The sequence below is a fragment of the Rhinatrema bivittatum genome, chromosome 5 (genome assembly GCF_901001135.1).
Source record: "Rhinatrema bivittatum chromosome 5, aRhiBiv1.1, whole genome shotgun sequence".
NCBI lineage: Eukaryota > Metazoa > Chordata > Amphibia > Gymnophiona > Rhinatrematidae > Rhinatrema > Rhinatrema bivittatum.
The window spans coordinates 224440110-224462983 of NC_042619.1; the positions used below are offsets into that span (position 1 = coordinate 224440110).

Here is a 22874-nt window from a genome sequence, read left to right on the forward strand (position 1 = left end):
CTGGATTCGGGCGGATGTGGTTCCTCTTTCCAAAAGTGAAAGTAAGGAGGAGGCTGGGAACTACAGGCCGCTTAATCAGACCTCAGTGGTGAGCAAACTAATGGAGTCGCTGCTAAAACAGAGGATAGTGCAGTTTCTGGAATCCGATAGATTACAGAATCAGAGGCAGCGTGGTTTTACCAGACGTAGGTTTTCTTAGATGAATCTAATTAATTTTATTTACTGGATGAACAGAAAGTTAGATTGGAGGAGAACACTAGATGTAGCGTACCTTGATTTCAGTAAGGCCTCTGACACAGTTCTGAATAGGCAACATATAAACAAATAAAGTGATCCAGGTATGGACCCTAATGTGACTAACTGGTTTAGAAACTGGTTGAATGGGAGGTGACAAAGGGAACTGGTAAATGGAATTCACGCTAAGGAAATAGGGATTACCAGTAGTGTACAAGGATCGATCCTCAGTTCAGTTCTGGTCTGTATTGTCATAAGTGATATTGTAGAAGCACTACTGGGAAAAATTTGCCTTTTTGCAGATGATACTAAATTCTGCTATGGGGTAGATACAAGGGGGTGTACTGTTTGTTCATGTTGTTTTTTAAACTAAATGATAGGAAAAAAAAACCCACAAAATTGTGTGGTTTTTTTCCTATCATTTTTTGTGCGCACTATTTGCAAATAGGGCACACCCCTAGTAGACACCTGGAAGGTGTGGAAAAGATGAGGAGCGATCTAAGAGAAGCTTGTGCAATAGTCTAGAGTCTGACAGCTAAGATGTGATGCTAACAAATGCAGGGTCATGCATTTGGGTTGCAAATACCCAGGAGTGCAGAACAGTATAAGGTGTGAATTTCTGTGTACAAAACAAGAGCAGGATCCAGTGGCACAGCCACGGGTGCATCAGGGTGGACTGTGGCCCGCCCACTTTGAGTTCAGGCCCACCCACTTAGCCCAGCAGCCTGAGAAGCAGCAGCCAAAGAGGAAAGGCGGCCCAGGAGGTCGCTGGTGGACCCTGTCCCACCGGCAATTGAAGAAAAGGCAGCCCCGTGAGGCCACTGGAGGCCAGAAACAGAATGAGGCCCAGGAGGGCACCGGTGGACCACATCCCACCGGTGGCCGAGAAGAGAAAACCGACTAGAGAAAGCCCGTTCGTTCCTCCTCCTATGCCAGCCCTAGTGCATTGAAAACACTTGCTGCTATCACGTGCTCTATGCCGATCTCGCGATGCACGAGATCAGCATAGAGGAAGTGATAGCCGCAAGAGCTTTGAATAGCACAGGGGCAGCACACGAGAAGGAGCAGCAGCAGAACGGGCTCCCCCTTCTGCTCATGGAGAGACTACCTGTCTGGACGTGTTTGAGTGAATGGGAACCGTGTGTGTGTGCCTGGGGGAGGGGGATGTTGGTGTGACTGGGAGCCTGCTAGGAAGTGAATGTATGTGTGTGGGAAAGTATGTGCGTGGAAGTGGGAGGCTGCGTGTGAGGGACAGTATGAGAGTAGGAGCCTCTGAGTGTGTGTATGAGCCTGTGAGAGTCTGTGTGTTTGTGTGGGAATGTGAACTTGTGTGTGAGAGAGAATGTAAGAGTGACAGCTTGTGTGTGAGGGGAAATGGGAGCCTGCCCATGACAGTGTGTGTGTGAGTGGGAACCTGTGAGTTAGAGTGTGAGCCTGTATGTGTATGTGTGTGTGTGTCGGAACCTGTGAGTGAGAGCCTGCATACGATAATGAGAACCTGCATGTGAGAGAGAGCATGTGAGAGTGGGATCTTGCATGTGAGAGAGAGTATGCAAGAGTGGGAACCTTGTGGGAGAAAGCATATGTGTGAGGGAGTGCATGTGGGAGAGAATCTGTGTGAGTGTATGAAGGAGGAAGGAAAGAAGACAAGAGGAGAGAGAAGAAATAGAAAGAATAAAAGAGATCCTGAAAAAGGAATTAGGAAAAGACAGACAAGGGGAACAAAGAGTCTGGGACTAACTGATTAGAAAAATAAGATCAGACAACAAAGGTAAAAAAAAATTATACTGACTTTCAGCAATTGGAATCTTTGGGCATGTCCATTTCTTATATTTTTGCATTTTGCTGTTTCTTCAGTATTCCAGTGCTCACAGAAGCTGAGGCTGGTTTCTTAGGCGTTCCATTTCAGTTTTGTCTACGTTTGTTTCTAATTTGTAGCCCCTTATTCTGGCTTAGGTAAGGGTCTGTCTGTGTTGTGCATGTGTGACAGAGATGCAGTATTTTGGCTAGCATGTAGTTTCTCTGTAGATATTTGTAGCAGTTTGGCTTGTTCATTATGCCCACTACATAGTGTATTAATGTTCTAGGGCTTGGTGTAATGCTTACCTTTGTTGCCTTTTTGTAGATAAGGTTGATGCTGTTATGGTATGACATGGGAAGGTTCTAAGTTTTGTTTTATTTTTTTTTTGTAAGGATTTCTTTTACTTCACAAAGTGTTTAGCATTGGAGGAAGTTTGTTTTGCTGTCAGTAAGGTGGCACCAGCATTTGAATACATTTTTTTTGCATGTTCTAGTTCTGTTCTGCACCTGTTGCAGATCACAAGTTCTTATGATGATTATTATGATTATTGCTGTTTTATTGTGGTTATGATATTCTCTGCATTTTTGGAAAGAGAATTCAAAAAAGAATACATTGCTATTTATTTTATTACATAGTTGAATCTGATGTTTCTGTTAAACTTCTGTTACTTTTTACATGATGTGTATTTATAAACTGCAATAAATATAAAATAAATGAATATATTTATTTGCAGCTTTTTTGTGCCGGTATTCATGGGTACATCATATCGGTTTACATATATAGATTAATAAGGTATTTTTAATGTTGGTAAGTGCTTAAAATAATATAATTAAAATATTTTAAAGCATCACTCATGATGAAACTGCTTAGAAATCCATTGTCAGATGCACTCTTAAGGCATTATTTATCGATAAGATTACAAACAGTAGGGCCTACACTTGTAGGTCAACTGCCCACCCATGTTAACCTTGGGCTCCCCCAAAAATTCATTTCTGGCTCAGCCACTGGCGGGATCTGGGGGTGATCACATCAGATGATCTTAAAAACAGGTAGAAAAAGCAATGGCAAAGGGAGTATAAGGAGAAGAATAGCCAGCTGGAAAAAGGAGGTGATGTTGTCTCTGAATAAGTCTCTGGTGAGACCTCATGTCGAGTTCTGAGACCACACCTTCAAAAGATATAAATTGGATGGAGTTGGTCCTTTAGCTGATCTTTTAGTTTCTTATTCTCCGAGTAGGTCCTTGCGATCACCTAAAAACGGATCTGGTTACCAAGTCAGTTGAGATGAGATTGGAATGGACACTATAGGGAACCTTTTACTATAGAATATAATTTCTCATGAATTTCATAAGGAGTTACATTTCTTAATTAGTCCATTAGTTGTGCTTATGTAATCAGCTCTTAGCAGTTATCTAACTTGGCTTAGTTCCATGATTTAGTACTACTGAATAGTCAGGAGATTAGGGGTTTTATCTGTTTGTCGTTTGATATTTTCTCACCTTTTATTATTTTATGTATGTATACAATGTGTGCATGTGTTTTTCTAACTGAGGTATTTTAATGGTCTGCATGCTTTTTGTAACTGATGTACTTTAATGTTATATATTTCAATTATAAATTGTTTGATTATATTGTATGAAAGGAGCTACAATCAAATTTATTAAACTAAACTAAATCCTGAGGGCGGCTATTAAAATGGTCAGCAGTCTTTATCATAATGCGTATGGGGACAGATTTAAAGATCTAAACATGTATGCCTTGGAGAAAAGGAGAGAAAGGGAACGTATAATAGAGACATTCAAACAGCGCCAAGGAATGAATGCACAGGTAACGGGCATCTTTCAATGGAAAGGAGGCTCTAGAGCAAGGGATCATGGGATGGGGGAGAAAGGGAGGTAGATTCAGGAGTACCCTAAGGAAATATTTCTTTACAGACAGAGTGGCTGACACATGGAAGGGCCTCCCTCTGGAGATAAGAACAGTATTGGAATTCAAGAAAGCATGGGACAAGCACAGAGGAATGTGCATATGTAGACCGGATGGGCTATTTGGGGTTTTTTCTGCCGTAAAGTTCTCTGTTTCTTTCTTCCCAAGTGTGGCCACCTCCACAGCTCACCCATACCAGAAATGTTTTATATATGGTAGAACTAATTAAAGACTGTGTGAGAACTCCAGGGGACAGGTTTTTAAATGATTAGAGCACTGGTATAATTGTAAAGGAGCCCACAGACTCTTCACTTTCCATCGGAGGATGGAAAGAGTAGTGGGAGTGGACTGAACCATTTTGCTATGGACTTCCCTCTGGGAGTGGCCATAATGATATTACCCTTAGGAGCTGGCTAGAGAGCTGAGAGAAGATTCTGGGCAGAGGTTTTGGAGCTGGAGGGAGAGGAAGCAAGGCCTGCCTCCTGACGTGGAGTTCCTGAAGTGGGTGCGGAGGGCCGCACAGTCACTCCCTGGGTTGGTGCATCTGAGGGATCCAGTAGTGGGGCGGAGAGTATCCCTGCTTGGAGTAAACCTCTCACTCCGGGTCTGTCTTCCAAGGAGAAGATGATCCTGGTCTGACTCACAGAAGCAAACAAAGACCTTCTCAGGAGTGGTGAGAAATGTGTGTCCGGTGCCATTCAGGTACCCCAATATGGACAGGGGTTGAAATAAGAAAAAAAAAAAAAAAAGGAGTGAGAGCTGTCTATCCGATGCTCTGGTCCAAGGAGGAAAAAGGTACAATGAGGGTCCTTGAGGAGCCCAAACATCAATCCAAAGGGAACTTGCCGTCATGTTTTATGAGAGGAAGGGACTCTTAAGCTGAGCAGGAGATGTGGATGGGCAGCCTGGATGGGCCATAAGTCTTTATCTGCCATTATGTTGTATTTTTGTATGTAATCTAAATTCTGGGAGAGAAGTGAGGGGATCCCAGGAGGGTGTGCAGAAAAGGATTAGGAAGCCCTCCCCGACCATTCTCTATTTGCAATTCTGTACTTTGGAATTTTCACAAAAGACTGTAATTCACGACAACCCTGTTATGCTGAAGAGGTTTTCAGTAAATATTTTATTCTGGATACCTGTGTGCTGAGTCTTTGTGACCACCTTACATGTAAGTGCCTTGCACTTTGAAGGTAAATCCTTCCTCCATTGGAGAATCCATGCTGCTAGAGTTTACAGGAGGGAGTGAGCACTAAGCTCTGGTTGTCGTCCCCCCCCCCTCCCCAGTCTAGAGGTCTACACAAAAGGGGGGGGGGGGGGCGATACAAAAATAATAATAATTATTACATTTGTTTATATGACACTTTTGTCCAAAGCCTTTTCAAAAATTAACAGTTAATTGCCTGTGGTGTTCATTCAGTTACAGGAAGTGGATAAGAATCTGCCCAAGTCTGAAATCTCAAGCATGAGAAAATGAATCTTCGGCCAAGCCTGATATACAGAGAGCTGCTCCACATTGAACAATGTGATGGTCAATCTTTGGTAAATTCTATTAATCACAAGCAACAAGTCTCCCTTACTCAGATCAAAACTACATTTCTCCTGTGTTAATGACTGCTGGAGCTTGACTTGGCAGGCACCCTCTGCCCCCAGACCCTATAATGGGCCCATAACATACCAATAATTAACCACTCGTCTTCCTCGGGATGCAGAAGCTAGAGGCCATCCATGGTCAAAAGCAAAATGACATTCACAGTCTCAGTCCATCCGCATCAGACAAGCAGCGCATCCAGAGAGATTTATTCTGAGAGGAATCTCTGGGCAGGAAAAGAAAACCCAGCTCAGGACCAAAAGGATTCTGGCAGGGCCATAAGACAGTGCCGTTCCTGCTGAAAACAGGGCTGACACTTTGGAAAAATTAAGCAGAAGAAATAGAGGAGGAAATGTTGTTGTTGTGTTCCACGCCCGCGGCCGTCCGCAGGCACGGCCCCCTACCTCTTCTCCTGACCAGCCCAGCGTCAGCGTCGGTGCCGACTGCCCTGCGCCGAGCTCGGCACCTCCGCGCAGCGGCGCGGGTCTTCGGGCTGGCCGCCGGGATCGGAGCCGTCCCAGCTCCTCCCTCGCGGCCGCTGCTGCTCTCCTCCGTGGACCGGATCCAAGATGGCCACCGCCATCCTTAGGCGCGAGGCTGCGCCCCTTCACTAGATTTAAAGGGACCTCGTCCCTTTAATTGCCTGCAGCTGATTCCTATCTCCAGGGCCAGAGGAAGTATAAAAGGAGACTTCCTCTGACCATTCCTTGACTTGGCAATGTCTCCTGTGAGAGTTGTTTGAGTCTGCTTGCTTCGGTGAGTTCCAGCATCTTGACTCCTTGTTCCAGTTTCGTCTTGGTATTCCTGGTTCCGGACCTTGGATCGGCTAGTGGTGATTCCTGGTATTGACTTCGATTTGGTTAGCAGTGATTCCTGGTATTGACTTCGGACTGGCAAGCGGTGATTCTCTGGTGTGTGGCTTCGGACTGGCAAGTGGTGATCCCTCGGTGTGTCCTCGGACTGGTAAGCGACGACCCTCTGGCACTTGACCTTGGACCTCTTCCTGACCATCTTCTCCAAGGGTCCACCTAAGTCCCAGCGGCCCGGGTCCCTACGGGCTCCTCCCGGGGGGACCGCAGGCTTCCAGGGGTGAAGCTCCAGAAAGCCCTTGCACCGTACGTCTGTTCCTTGACCTCTCAAAGGTCCACCTAAGTCCCAGCAGTCCGGGTCCCTACGGGGTCATCCTGGGGGGACCGCGGACTTCCAGTGGCAAAGACACACCTCCGTTCCTTGACGTCATGACTCGTCATCTGCCTTCACAGTCGCCTCTGTCTCCAGTGCCGAGGGTCAGCTGGTCACCTCTTCTGTTCCTGCCTCACCACCCGACGGGAGAACCTACGGATCTTTCTCCAAGGTATACTATCCTTCCGTCGGCCCAAGGGTCCACAAGCCTGAGCATAACAGTTGTGATCTGTACGGATAATCCACAAGAGCGGACAAACCACCAAATGCATTACTGAGGAAGATCCAGGGTCAGACTAGAAGGGACAAGCTTTCCAAAAAAATGTACTACAATTCTATCTAATGTCCCCATAGCGAGTGATGTGAATTGACCTTGTGGCAGTCTGAGGGGGTCCTTCTGGTGAATGTGCAGGGTTGACTCCAAATCTGTCCTTACTTTTACCACCACTGCAGGAAGTTTAAAACCCTTTTATTTAAATCCTTTGTTCAGGGGTTTCCTTATCCCTCTACTCCACAGGGCCTCATCTTTGGGGACAGTTACTAGAAGACAATCTGCCCATCTGATCTCCTACCTCATCATTTCTGTTTTTCTATTTTTTTTAACTCTTCATTTATTTAAATTTAAAATTTAGTAGTCAAAGAAAAATATCACTTGACATTAAATAATACACATACATAAGAACATGCCATACTGGGTCAGACCAAGGGTCCATCAAGCCCAGCATCCTGTTTCCAACAGAGGTCAAACCAGGCTACAAGTACCTGGCAAACACCCAAACAAATATTCATGAAAAAACCCCATGAAATGTAGCAACTAAACCTTGGACCCCAATTGGGGGGGGGGGGATTCTTGAAGGAATAGAAATTAAGAAAAAATGAATCCAAGAATCAATTTATATAGCTGAAAACAAAACCTAGAATTCTAGTTTATAACTGATGGCAATTCTCTATTTGCAAGAAAACCTTCCAGCTGAGAAGAGTCAAAGAAAACAAACTTGTTGCCATTCCACTTAACTTGGCATTTTCAAGGAAATCTCAAGGCAAAGGTTGCTCCAAGAGCTAACACTCTCGAAGAAGAAGAAGAAGAAGAAGAAACATTTTACGTCTAAGTTGAGTGGATCTGGAAATATCAGGAAAAGTATAAATCCGATGTCCAAAAAAGGACAGGATTTAGAGGGGAAAATACATTTTCAAAGTCCACTCTTTGAACAAAAACTAAGAGTTGAACAAGCTTAAACTTCAAGCTGAGAAGTCTGTATCAAGTCACTTAGATTTATTCGATCACCTGTATTATCTGAAGATATATGCACTCCACCACCAACATCCTTGTCAATCATTTTATCAGGGAGATAGAAAACCCTTGACACAGACGGAAAGGATTCTGGATATATTTTAGAGATATCTGAATAAAATCTTTTTAGCATTTCCAAAGGAGGTAACAAATCAACTTCTGGAAAATTTAGAAATCTTAAATGAAATCTTCTAGTGTAGTTGTCCAGCTTTTCAAATTGACGGCAGGACCACACTTTATCCCTAATCAGGGAAACGTGATTTTTCTGCAATTCAGCATATTGATTGGATATAAGTTTAATTCTCTCATCGTGTTTTGATCCTGGACTATTACCTGATGATAATAGAGCATTGATCTTCCCTGAAAGAGAACTGCTCATTCCCATAATGGCGGACCACAAAAGGTCCAAGGTAATTACTGCGGGCTTTGTTAGAGTAAAGCCAGGGCACATGTCAGATGGCAAAAGGGACAGAGGTGGAAATACTACCAAAATTACTTGGTAAGGCCTGGCTTCCCACCAGAATCTTCCCATCACTAGCAGGCATATGCAGTATAGTGCGCTCAGCTGAACGTACGGTTTTACATGCGCTTGGCCACGTGTCCAAAACCCCTTATACAATAAGGGGATTAGCGTGTCCAAAACGCACATCCAAACCAGCGTGTAGCTAATAGCACTCATCACATGTAAATTCATGTTGATGAGACTATTAGCTATTACCCACCTATACAAAAAAAAAAAATGTGCACCCAACGCGCACATTTTTACTCTCAAAAATTAACGCCTGCCCTGGAGCAGGCATTAACTCTTGAGGAGCCCCTAAAGTTAACAGGAAAGCAGAAAATACTGCTTTTCTGTTGTTCCTCCAACTTAATATTATGGTGATATTATGTCGGAGGAACCAAAAAAAGGAATAACGGGAAAAAAAATTAAAAAAATAAAAAAGTCTCCGGCAGTCAGGTTAGGAAAACGGAAGCTCAATTAACGTGGCTGTGCACGTTAGGAAAATGGACCCTCGAAAAATTGGGTGTCCTTTTTCCTAACCGCACTGACAGCCACCTGTCTTGGGCGCCTGATGCCGAGGAGGTGCTAGGGACGCTCAATTTCCCCTAGCGCTTCCTTTTTACCGTGGCAGCCCATTTAAATATTAAGGGCTGGATTTTAAGACGTATGTGTGGGCGTACATTTGTGCGCGCAACCCGGCGCGCACAAATGTACGCCCGATTTTATAACATGCGCGCGCAGCCACATATTATAAAATCTCACCCCCCCCCTTCCTCTACCAGCCCTACCTAAACCCCCCCCTAACCTTTATTTTGCAAGTTGCACCTGCCTCTGGGCAGGCGTAGGTTGCGCGCGCCAGCCAAGTGCCAGCGTGCAATCCCCCGGCCTAGCAGCTCTACGGAGGCCACTGGCCATGCCCCCACCCTGCCCACGCCCCGCTCCTTTTTTCAAGCCCTGGGACATACGCGCGTCCCGGGGTTTTGCGCACGTCGCCAGGCCTTTGCAAAATAGGCTTGGCGCACGTAGGGTTTTTAAAATCTGTCCCTAAATCGGGTGCCCGAGAGAGGTGGATCGGCACGTGTTAGGAGAGTGGGCACTCAATCATGAGCACCTGTTTTACGCGTGATGAAATTGCATCGGTCTGTAGGATTGGAAACAATAACCTCATTAGGAGAAAAACTTCCACTCCCAGTCTGGTGGGGCATTGGAAGCCCAAGAGGAGTTCTAGCGTCCGGGCTTAGGGAGATGGAATCCTCACTCGTAGGAGCACCAACAGTGCTAAACCGAGAGATCCCAGATTGAATCACATTCTTGGGTATCATATATTCAGAAATAGCCGGTTGAGATGTAGAAGAAAGAGTACCTGGCCCAGAAGGGTGAGGTCTAAGGATCCCCTTTCTTTTCTTTCCCATAGATGGCCAGAAAAAATCAAATGAAGAAGGATTATTCACTGTAGAGGTGAAACCAAGAGGAAAAAATTCCATAAGCTATTCACCCCTTTGGCACACGCGGCTTCAACGACGCGCGCCCGAAGCTGCGCACCACACGCCCAGGTATTAAGTAGGCAGGTCAGGTGTGGCCCTCTGATATCACCAGCAGCAGTTTCGGAGGAAGGAAGGCCCCACACAGGAGCCTATGGCACAACTATAAATCTATCCCTTGCTTGCACACCACAGGCCCAGGTGTTATGTCGGCAGGTCAGGCACAGACCTCTGACATCACTAGCAGCAGTTTTGGAGGAAGGAAGGAAGGAAGGCTCCACACAGGAGCCAATGGCACAACTCCTCTTGCGTCTGTTCCTGGTTTGCCCGCCGCAGGCCCAGGTATTAAGCAGGAAGGTCAGGCGCATCTCTCTGACATCACTAGCAGCAGTTCCAGAGGAAGGAAGGCCCCACACAGGAGCCGTTGGCCCAACTCCTCTCACATCTATCCCCCCTCTGTTTTTCTATTGTATAGATGAGAGAAGGTAGATTTTTTGAATAGTAGTAATATAATCAAATTCTTTATATTTGTAATATACAGGGCCTTCTCTAATCATTTGTGATGGCAAGAAAAATACACAACACATTATGAATACTATCACATTTTATAAATACCCTAATTAATGTTATAATCTGTGATAATTTACCGACCGAGAGAACTGTATGGTAAGGAGCTGTCTTTTTTTTTGGTTTTCTAATTTTTGACGTAGCAGTTTTTTCTTGCTCTTTTGGGTCTCTGGGACTGGGATCTGACACAATGAAATTTCATTCCCGTCTACCCAAGGATTTTTTTTCCCCGTTAGTCTAGTTCCCTTCCCAAACCTGCGTTTAGTCCAGTCACGACTGTGATAGTCCTCAGCCGAGTGCCACGCACCAGGGCTTCTTCCAGAACCCTGCAATCACAGGCCCTTAATCTGGCCACTAGGTATCACCAGTTGGTAATGGCTGGGACTCTCCCTCTCACCCCTAGGGCTGTGAATGATGCCTCTGCCACATTCCCAGCCCCAGTCACCCCGGGAAGCAGAAGACCTGTCGTTAAGAACTGAACCCAGTATGACAGCACGCAGCCCTTCCCCTGACCTGGCCCATGGTAAGAGTTCTCATCAGAAACGTGCACGAGGTTTACCTACGGCAAGATTCAATTTGCAAAGTTTTTATTTTATTACAGTTTGATGAGTTTGCTGTTTGTAACAGGTGCCCCTTTGACAGCACTGGAAACCAAAATCTTTCATTTACCCACCCACGGGAGCAGCAGAGACAGCATTCGTGCAAGCTTCCCTCACACATGCTGCCTCACTAATTGCGCCTCAGCCTTGCTTTGGAGGGATTACCTCTTGCGGTTGGGAGGATGTTTCAGTCCCCAAGCCTGTGCCATCTTGGACTTCTCTTCTGAGACCGTCAGCAACAGAGCCCAGTTTGTGATAGGGGTTTTTAGTGATATGGAACATCACCTGCCCACAGGGAACTGGACTGAACCTTTGGTTGTATATAGCAAGTGTGATGATGCTTTCACATACAAGCAAATTAACTTTGATTCACAGAAACCGACTGTTACAAAACATTTATTGTGGAAATGCAAACAAACCAGAAAGAGAACCGCTTTTGAGATTCTTTTTAAAGATGGCAGGCTTCTTGCAAATAGGTCTATCTTGCCCCTTGAATAGAAAACCACCAAAATATGACCGTGGGTGAAGGGCACAAGGTCTCCTCCCTAACAGTGTCACACAAACAAAACCCTCTTTATTGAACAACACAGAAACAGCAAGTAAAAAGGAAAACCAATGGAGGCGGGGCAGGGGTTGAACCAGAGAGCCAAAATGGCAAATAAATAAATAAAAACCAGTTTTGCCTGCTCCAACTTCCAATCAAGGGGAAAAAAATTATCCCATTACAGAAAAGGTTGCACAGAGGTAAGGCCGTTATAGTTGAAAAAACCCCCCCAAAAACCATGAATGAATGTATGATGTTATAAATGCTACACCAACTATAAATAGTCCTTCTGTTTGCTAAAGGAACTGCTTAGTAGAGTTCGGCAAACTCTTTCTACAGCGAGAGATTAAAGGACGACACTCACAGCACTGCCAAATCCAGTCCGGGCTGAGCAAGCGAGCACAGCGGAGCTCAAAATAAGCCTCGCTGAACTTACTTTAATGAGTAGATTTATTTATTTATTTAACAGCTTTTATATACCGATATTAGACTGAACATCATATCGGTTTACATCGAAACGAAAGGTGGAAAATACAATGAATGGGGAGGGGGGAGAGGGACAACAAGTTTAACAAGTTGCAAACTGGAGGAGGCTCTAAAAGGTGAGCCTGAATGGATAAACTAGCGAAGTAAGATATTAGAAAATTTAAAGCAAATTATTAACATATTAGCATGTTAGATGGTGCAAGAAAGGTGATACGTACTCTGCCCCATCGACCACCGTGGTACTCAGGAGGCACATGGACCCGCAGGAAAGCTGTGCTGGTGGCAGCGGTACCTGCAGCCTACTCCAAAGCGAAAGACAAAAAGGAAGGAGAATGGGAACACACAAACACAGAAAAGATAAGACAGGTGAGCAGAGAGATTATTAACCCAGCAGGAATCTAGAAAAGATGAAAACACATGTGAGTGAGAGAGGAGAATAAGAGACGTGGACTGTGCAGCTCTAGAATTCTACCCCAAGACAAGACGTGACCCCACTCCCTCACTCCAGGGCGGCTCTGTTACCATTTAAGTTTCATGCATGCAGATCGGGAATATTTTCCACATTTTTGGAGGGAGAAATAAGTAAATGCTCAGCACTCAAAGAAAAAGAGGGATGTCTGAAAGTCAGATACTCTGCTTTATACCCCTACCCCTTCCCCTTCGTCACCTCTGAGTGTTTGAGTTGTTACATTTTGGCGATGGGAAGTGCAAATCTTTCAGATGAAAGCTGAATGAATCCCTGTAAAAGTTGGCGATGTGTATTTTCAGACGCCCCGCATGCAGCTGGTTACTGTCGATGATGTGAAGGCTGTGCGTCCTGTGTCATTCTTTTTCACATTTAACCAAATCACGAGGGGCCTCTCTCTCTATTGACCAGAGGCACGAAAAGGGAAAAAAAACCTTCCTTTTTTCCTAGTACGGAAATACCCTCTGCTTTGAGTGACCTCTGTGAGGCTGATAATGCAGTTCAGAAATATGATAAATAAATGCGAGCAATGTATACCGGGGAAAAAAAAAACCCAGAATGGTGCAGTTCAGCTTTCCTAGTGTTTGATTTTATGCGCGACTCTTATGGTAGCTATAAAAATCTTTTGGAAGTTGTCCACATTAGCAGCAATGCAACTTAATTCAGCAATCAGTGCTAAGTGCGTATCAGACAGGGCACCTAAGAAGCTGTAAATATTTACAGCAGATTAAATTATAATTGCAAATGCATTTTAGCCTCTGGACAGAGATATCACTAATGGATAATTAACTGCACATGTCCTGTCAGGACTGGTGAAAGGCTAGTAGGCGAACTTTATAGCCTTGTGGCCCTGCCCTCGCCCCTCAGGGCCTCTCCACACACAATTTAAAAATATGCCTTTATAACAACAATTTACGGGAAAAAGAACAAAATACAGCCTTCTGAGGTAAAAATATCACTTACAACATGTATATTACATTTACAGGCACTGCTGTGGTGCCAACCAAAAAACCTGGCAAAAAAAAGCAAAAAACAAACACTGGAAACCCATATGGGATTAGGCCTATTATTAATGCAGGTGCTGGGTGTGAGCTTGGTCCTCAGAAAACCTTGAATAAACTGAATTAAAAATACACTATAGTAAGCCTACATAACCAAAACAGTACTAACTGCCAGCACTCAAACAGTATCAACGCTACTTATGAAAAGGAAACACTGCAAATATTACACCAGGCCCTAAACACCAATTAAGAAAACAGAACAAATCAGGCTGCTATACATCCCTACACAGAAACTGCCTACTAGCAAAATATCCCACCTCAGCCACACACACATAAAACACAGACAGACCCTCACCAAATACAGAATAAAGAAACCATAAAGTATAAATAGAAATATGCAGATAAAAACTGAACTGAAAACTGTAACAAGCCAGTCGCTGTGGGCCGGATTTTAAAAGCCCTACGCGCGTAAATCCAGAGGTTTACGCGTGCTGGGCCTATTTTTAAAAGGCCCGGCGACACACGTAAAGCCCAGGGACATGTGTAAGTCTTGGGGCTTTACTAAAGGGGCGGTCTGGGGGCAGGGCCAGAGGCCTCCAACCACAGCAACCATTGCCGCTGTGTCAGAGGATTGCGTGCCGGCAGGCTGCCGGCGTGCGCAAAAGGTAAGATAAAAGTCAGGGGGGGGTTAGAGTAGGGCTAGAGGGGGGAAAGGTTAGGGGAAGGGGTGGGAAAGTAAGGCTAGGAGGAAGGGAACGGAGGAAGGCAGCATGGCTCGGCGCACGCAAGGCGCATATAATTGTGCACCCCTTGCGCACGCCGACCCCCAATTTTATAACATATACATGCCTGCGCGCATGTTATAAAATCGCATGTCCATGTGTGTGTGCTGGGTAACGCGTGCACATGGATGCGCTCGCGCAGCTTTTAAAATCTACCCCTATATGCAGTGCAACAATGGAAAAACAGAAACATTACCATTTCATAAAACCTCAAATAATAAAATCAAGAAAGATAAAACAATCATAATAGTAAAATCATTTTAATAAAAATAAATATTTCAAAACAACTGAATAGAATATCCAATAATTAAAATCTTTAAACAAATTTTAAAAAACTTCTCAAACACTAATAAAATATTTCAAAACAGCAAACACGTCAAATAACACCCATAAATTAAAACTAATAAGGATAAATAAACCCCCTGCTCTCCATAACTGGGAACATTTAATTTCCAGGCAATTTGAAATTGTTGTGGATTAATAGGGGGTGGGGGTTGGGGGAAATCACACAAACTTTCTCCTCTTTCTTACATACAACACACACACTCTCTAATATACACATGTCCATGTTCTCACACATATCAACACACTAACACATATACTCATCTTCTCTCACACACCACACATGCTCTAACTCACATACGCTTTCACCTACACACACACGCTCCCTTTCTTTTTCACATATGCTGTCACCCTTTCCACACACACAAGCACTCCCTCACCATCTCTCTTTCACTTACACATGCTCCCTGTCTCTCTCTCACACACACACATGGGCTCTCCCTCTCTCTGCATCTCACACATATCTCTCTTGTCGTTCATACTCACTCATGCTGGGCCTTTCCCTTTCTTCTTTAGCCACTGGCAAAATGGACTCCATTGGTGGCTTGGGGCCTGTCACTACAGGGACTTTTGCCATCACCTGAGGTTTGGCCATTCTAGGCAATCACCTAGTTCGCCTAATAGAAGCGCTAGCCTTGTTTCATGTGCAGTAAGTGCTGATTCGTCACCATCACTCTTCAGAATATGTCACGGACAGAAAGGTGGCATCCGTTTCTTGGCTCCCATTTCAGGCGTCGTCAGAGAAGAAGCTACTCCCACATGAGCACAAGAAGAAAGAAAAGGCAACTTTGGGAAGCACATGCCTGGCTTCTGTTTTCCAACACATCTCTTGTATGCAAACCCCTCCATTAACTCCAAGCCACGGAGGACTCCCAGCAGCCACTCCTGATTTTTTAAATCCCACCCATTCATAAGGGATTGGGGCGCGGGGGGTTCCATCCTATTTAACCAATGCACAATGTCTAGGACTATTGTGTCTCAGCATGCCAGGGGCTGGTAGCTGCAGGCACAGGACTGGCTCAGAGCCTCCCTGGAGACGAAGGTGAGGAGAATGCTCATTAAGTCCTCTCCACTGGACAGCACAGGGTGAAGCGGCAGGGTAGTATCATTTGTTCTCTTTCAACCCTTCAGAGAAACGTTTCAGTGAAGAGCCTTATGACTGCAAGTACTATGTATATAAATGCACAAAATGCCTCTTCTTCTCCCCTTCCCCCAACCCAACCCAGGCCCAAATAGAAGCAGACATTAAGGCTGGAAAAAATACCCACCTTCAGATCACCTCCAGCAAGGGAACAGTGACACATTTCTAAATTTGTACTTGTATAACTATCAGTCGCTAGCATGAACCTGAAGAAACGGCATCGGTTACGCTGGTTTTGAAGGCCCCTTAAATCTAACCTCTTATCCCTCCCCCAGAGCAGTACAGGGGAGCTTCTCGTCCATGGCCATAACCACCGGCGGATGCTAAGATTTGCTTGAGAAAGGAAAGGGATTTCTTGGTCAGGGGGAATGTTTGCTTTTAGCAACATTTATGTCCTTCCTCGCCAAGTCATTAAACAGTCAGAACCCTGATAGGCTGTAACGCTTCCCTACGAAAAAAGAATATAATTTAAAAAAAAAAAGTTAAATAATGTATCCAATATGTTAATTGTTAAGCTGCTGTCACCTCTTGAGGACATACTTGAAATCCTTCCTTTTAATACTAACTTTTATCGGAACCATGTTTGAGATTTGATTCTCTACATTCTTACATCCCTTTGGGATGACTGTTAAATAGTTCCCCTGCTTCTAATTTTAGTTAGAGTTGTTTTCTCAGAAGCAAGTTGTGAGCATATTACAAGGCTGCTGTTTCAGCTTGATGTCCAATTGATGACCTCAACTGGTGACAGACCTAGAATTTTATGGTTGCCCAGGTGGCCTCAGTTCTTCTGGAGCTTTTAAGCCCTGGAAATCTGGCCTCCTATTGATGAACACTAATGGGTCAATTAGCTATTAAGTTTGCCACTGGAATTTAGCCACGTTGTACCAGACCAGCCATCAAATGCATCACTCATCTGGCCCTTAAATATATACCCTGAAACATGAGGAAACGCTATACTGAATAGAACCATTACAGAGTTTAGTCCTATTCTTGCACAGTCCAATTGTAGGATTAAATGGACAATATTCTCAGTGGAGGGGAGTAGGCAGTGGATTGCCTCAGGGATCTGACTGGGACCCATGCTTTTCAATATATTTATAAATGATCTGGAAAGGAATACAATGTGTGAGGTAATCAAAATGGCAGATGATACAAAATTATTCGGAGTAGTTAAATCACACAAGCAGATTGTGATAAATTGCAGGAGGACTTGTGAGACTGAAAAACTGGGCATCCAAATGGCAGATGAAATTTAATGTGGATAAGTGCAAAGTGATGCATATAGGGAAAAATAACCCATGCTGTAGTTACACAATGTTAGGTTCCATATTAGGAGCTACCACCCAGGAAAGAGATCTAGGCGTCATAGTGGATAACACATTGAAATTGTCAACTCAGTGTGCTGCGGCAGTCAAAAAAGCAAACAGAATGTTAGGAATTATTAGGAAGGGAATGGTGAATAAAATGGAAAATGTCATAATGCCTCTGTATCGCTGAAAGCTGAGACCACACCTTGAATACTGTGTACAATTCTGGTCGCTGCATCTCGAAAAAGATATAGTTGCGATGGAGAAGGTACAGAGAAGGGCAACCAAAATGATAAAGGGGACGGAACAGCTCCCCTATAAGGAAAGAGTAAAGAGGTTAGGGCTGTTCAGCTTGGAGAAGAGACGGCTGAGGGGAGGATATGATAGAAGTGTTTAAAATCATGAAAGCTCTAGAATGAGTAAATGTGAATCGGTTGTTTACACTTTCGGATAATAGAAGGACTAGGGGGCACTCCATGAATTTATCATGTAGCACATTTAAAACTAATCGGAGAAAATTCTTTTCACTCAATGCACAATTAAACTCTGGAATTTGTTGCCAGGGGATGTGGTTACTGGGTTTAAAAAGGATTTTTAAACCAAAATATGTGTATAAATGTTATCTTCGATGATCTGCAGGCTGCTCCTTATCTTCATGGTCGGGCTTGCTGTACTCCCTCCTGGCTCAGCAGGATGCCGCCAACGCAGCCACACATGGCAGGATGCCGATGGCTCCCCTAGCCCGCATGCGTGTGCCAACGCTCAGGTATTTTAAGGGCCCACGGTAGGAAACCCCCCTGTGGCACCCTTAGATGATGTCACCAGCTTCTCACTATAAGAAGACAGCCCAGACGCTCACCCAATGCCTCAGCAACAGGTCCAGCTATGTTCAGTAGTGCGTGTTGCTTCCCGACTTTGTTGCCCAGCCTGTTTCAGTCCTTGTCTGCCTGATCTGCTCCTACATTGCCTGCCTGCTTCAGCCCTATCCATCCCTCTTCTTTTTCTTCAGACAAATACTTGGTTTTGACCCTTAACTGGACTCTAGACATGCCTGATCGCTGCCTGCCCTGGCCCTTGCCTGGACTCATGATACGCCTGATAACTGTCTGCCTATGACCCTAGCCTGGCCTTGAATCTCCTTTCCAGTCATCTGCAGAGACCCTCACCTAAGTCCTGCCAGCCCCAGCACCCAAAGGGTTAACCTGAGAGGAAATAGGCTGGTACAGGTGAAGCTCCTGATTGGTCTTTGCTTTACCTGGGTCTGCTGTCTGACTGGGAGAACCTGCAGGGCTCCTCCCTGCAGTTAGAACCAATCTCACCTCAGCCCAAGGGTCCAAAGATACAACAATAAGTTCACTTTGAAAATTTGCGAGTAATTAGCTGAGCACTCTTGTAAAGTTACACCTTCTGTCTAGAGGACATAACTTGTGTGCCTACTGTTGCAATGCGATGGTAGGAGCGCTAGGGGGTGCTCCCCATTGCGGGATGAGTGGTGTGTGCCCTTGCGGTGAGATGGTCTTCACTCTATTCCTAGACGAGGACCCAAGCCCCTGCCAACCCCTGCACAGCCTCAGTGAGACCAACCATGCAAAGTTGGCCTCTGAGTAGTCCTCAGACCACTCCAAGCCCTTTTGGACCTGCTGCTGGGTAACAGCAGAGGTGGCAGGCCAGACATGAGGCAGAGGTCTTTGTCAAACGCCAGAAGGATTGCAAACTGGCTAAAAGACAGGAAACAGAGAGTAGGATTAAATGGACAATTTTCTCAGTGGAAGGGAGTGGGCAGTGGAGTGCCTCAGGGATCTGAATTGGACCCTTACTTTTCAATATATTTATAAATGATCTGGAAAGAAATACGACGAGTGAGATAATCAAATTTGCAGATGATATAAAATTGTTCAGCATAGTTAAATCACAAGCAGATTGTGATAAATTGCAGGAAGACCTTGTGAGACTGGAAAATTGGGCATCAAAATGGCAGATGAAATGTAATGTGGATAAGTGCAAGGTGATGCATATAGGGAAAAATAACCCATGCTATATAGTTACACAATGTTAGGTTCCATATTAGGTGCTACAACCCAAGAAAGAGATCTAGGCGTCTTAGTGGATAACACATTGAAATAGTCAGTTCAGTGTGCTGCGGCAGTCAAAAAAAGCAAACAGAATGTTGGGAATTATTAGAAAGGGAATGGTGAATAAAATGGAAAATTTCATAATGCCTCTGTATTGCTCCATGGTGAGACCGCACCTTGAATACTATGTACAATTCTGATCGCCGCATCTCAAAAAAGATATAATTGCGATGGAGAAGGTACAGAGAAGGGCTACCAAAATGATAAGGGGAATGGAACAGCTCCCCTATGAGGAGAGACTAAAGAGGTTAGGACTTTTCAGCTTGGAGAAGAGACGGCTGAGGGGGGATATGATAGAGGTGTTTAAAATCATGAGAGGTCTAGAATGGGTAGATGTGAATCGGTTATTTACTCTTTCGAATAATAGAAAGACTAGGGGGCACTCCATGAAGTTAGCATGTGGCACATTTAAAACTAATCGGAGAAAGTTCTTTTTTACTCAATGCACAATTAAACTCTGGGATTAGTTGCCAGAGAATGTGGTTAGTGCAGTTAGTATAGCTGTGTTTAAAAAAGGATTGGATAAGTTCTTGGAGAAGTCCATTAATTAAGTTGACTTAGAAAATAGCCACTGCTATTACTAGCAACGGTAACATGGAATAGACTTAGTTTTTGGGTACTTGCCAAGTTCTTATGGCCTGGATCGGCCACTGTTGGAAACAGGATGCTGGGCTTGATAGACCCTTGGTCTGACCCAGTATGGCATGTTCTTATGGTCTTATGTTCTTATGACTTGGAACAAGTGTAGACACTGAAGACAGCGGAGCTGACGAAGACACTGGGAGTGATGATGACGAGGACAAGTTAAAATCAGATGAGATAAAAGTCTGGGACTCCAGGAGAGCAGAGGGCCTCCCGCCACTGGCAGACACTCACTGAAGTGCAGCAACAAGCACAGGATAAACGACGGCCCCACAAGGAATCAGGGAACAGCAGACGGACATCTGGACAGAAGGAATCCGGACGACTTCAGTGGCGACGTCCTGGACTGAGCCTTGGGACCCAGCGTGATTGACGCACCTGACAGGTCAGTCGATGGAGGATGAAACCTCCGACCCAGTGTGGAAGATGCAACAGAGGGATTCCCGAGGTTGGGCTGAAGACAGCCACTAGGGTTCAATCCGGAACCCAGGACGAGACAAGGACATCTGGACACGACAAACGAGGAGGATCTTCGACCCCGTTGGATGGAGGAATCCCACCAGCACCCTACACACCCCAGCGGGGCTGGTCGCGGACCACTGGGCCACTGCGCACCCTACACAACCCAGCTGGGCTGGTCACGGACCATGCAGGGACGGGATAGTGGAGTCTCAGGAACCTCTGGATGACGAACTTCAGGAACATGGACGAAGACATCAGGACACATCTGAAACAGCAATATGGCAGGAACAACAACTGGAATGTCAGGACACATAGGGAAGGTGGATACAACAGAGATCAGGAACAATGACGAGGGATCCCACGAAGACAAAGGAAGCCTGGCTGGAGCAGGAGACGAGGAGTCCTGGAGGAGGACAGCTCCTTGAGAAGGCGAAGTTGATGTGACTGCAGGGCCCTTAAATAGGGCTAAGGAGGAAGTTATTTATTTATTTATTTATTTAACATTTTTATATACCGACCTTCATGAAAGAAATTCATATCAGATCGGTTTACAAATAACATGAGGGGAATAACAAAGTCAACCATATAACAAGAAATGAAAGTTACATATAACAAGGGGTATTAACCTGGAGGGCTAGGATAGCCGGAGCGATAGAAGGCATAACTGAACAAGTTAGATAATACAATAATATGATGAGAAGAGGCATAAGTGTATAGGCTACACTTGTCAGAGAGTTTAGGTAGGAGTCAGTGTCTGAATTAGTGAGGAATTGAAAGTTCCAGCGATGAGATCATCGGGTGGAGCCAGGAGGACCTCTCCCTCACTGGCTCTTTAAATGGCAGAAGGAGGCGTGGCCCCGCGCCTAAATGACAGGAAGAAGAATCAGCAGGACCATTGACAGTGGCCCTGCTGATGCTGAAGACGCTGAATCAGGAAGCTGAAGGCAGGAGTGGGCTGCAAGAGACCCTGACGTGGGAGGCGGCTTCCTGCTGCTGAAGAAGGAGCAAGGACGGCTCCCAGCTGCAGGAAATATCGGTGGTGGCCTCCAGGCCATGAAGAGGAGCTCCAGAGCGGCCCACCAGCCGCAAGAAGAGGAAGACGACGCCGGCGGCTCCTGCCGTGAGAGACCACTTGGGTGGCCTCCGGGCCGCGTGGAAAGATGGACGTCAGCGGCTGCGGTCTCCTGACCGCGGGACGGAGGGAGAACGTCGGTGGCTCCTGCCGCATGGGATCACGGCGACAAGGCCCGCCGTGCAGAAAATGGCGTCGGGAATCGGGCCGGCTAGCTGAAGAAGGTAAGAGACTGCCCGTAGCTCCGGCTGCGGGCAGCATCGCAACACATACGTACACACATACATCTTTAAAAAAAAGCATGCACATAAATGCCAACTCTTAAACTTTTACATAAACAGAACCACAGATGATTTTTTACCAGTCATTTGTAAGCATAAAAACAGGTTTTATGTACCTACAACATTCTGAAAATAATCCCTATAGAGCTGTGGTTCTCAACCTTTTTCCCATCGTGACACATCTGACAGACCACGCTTACATCTGTGACACACTGCTCATTACAATTCATGGCGGAAATAAAAAATAAAGGTCCAGTATTATTTTTATTGTTAAGAATGACACAAGGGAAAGATACATATTCTGTCTGAACAGAAATTGCATAAATAGTAAACATCCCACACCAAAACAGCAATTTCGAGCACTTAACAGTAACCACCTTGCCTAAGAAAAGGCAACACTGAAAATATTACACCAGGCCGTAAGACACCAATACATCTCCTATTAGGAAAACGGACCAAGTCAGGCTGTTAAAGAGCCCTACACAGAAACTACACGCCAGCAGAAAACCTCACCTGAATCACATGTGCTGACCCTCACCTAACAAAGAATAAAGAGACCAAAACACATAACTAGAAACATGCAGACAAAAACTGAATTGGAAACCGCAACAAGCCAGGGTCTCTGTATGCAGTGTAACAAAGGAAAAAGAGAAACATCACCCATCCTTATTAAACAAATCAAGAAATATAAAAGCAATAGCAGTAAAAACCATACTAACAAAAAGAACAGATTATTTTAAAATAGCCGATGAATGGAATATCCAATAATTAAAAACTCATATAAAAAATTTCTAGATACCAATAAAATATTTCAAAATAGCAGACATAAAGCCCTAGTAATGAAAAATAATAAGGATACAAAAAAGTTTTTGCTCTGCATACCTGGGAACATTTGATATCCAGGTGCCCTGAGATTGTTTTGAATTAGCAGGAGGAGGGATGGTTTGCTTGCAACTTTCTCCTCTCTCTCTCTCTCTCACACTGGCTCTCAATCACTCACATATACACATGCCTTTTCCCTCTCTCTTTTATAGGGTCTTAATCAC

The 22874-nt window shown here is 44.8% G+C and overlaps 1 protein-coding gene across 2 annotated transcripts in view; it reads right to left on the reverse strand.

The window, feature by feature from the left end:
- MAP3K15 (mitogen-activated protein kinase kinase kinase 15) overlaps positions 1-22874 on the reverse strand; it is a 257005-nt gene that overhangs the window by 150598 nt on the left and 83533 nt on the right. The window contains exon 4 of one of the 2 annotated variants that reach the window (XM_029603361.1): positions 12419-12499. The exons of the other annotated variant lie outside the window; for it this stretch is intronic. Within the exon in view, the coding sequence (XP_029459221.1) occupies positions 12419-12499 (81 nt within the window). The remainder of the gene's footprint in view (positions 1-12418; positions 12500-22874) is intronic. 2 annotated transcript variants of the gene reach the window in all.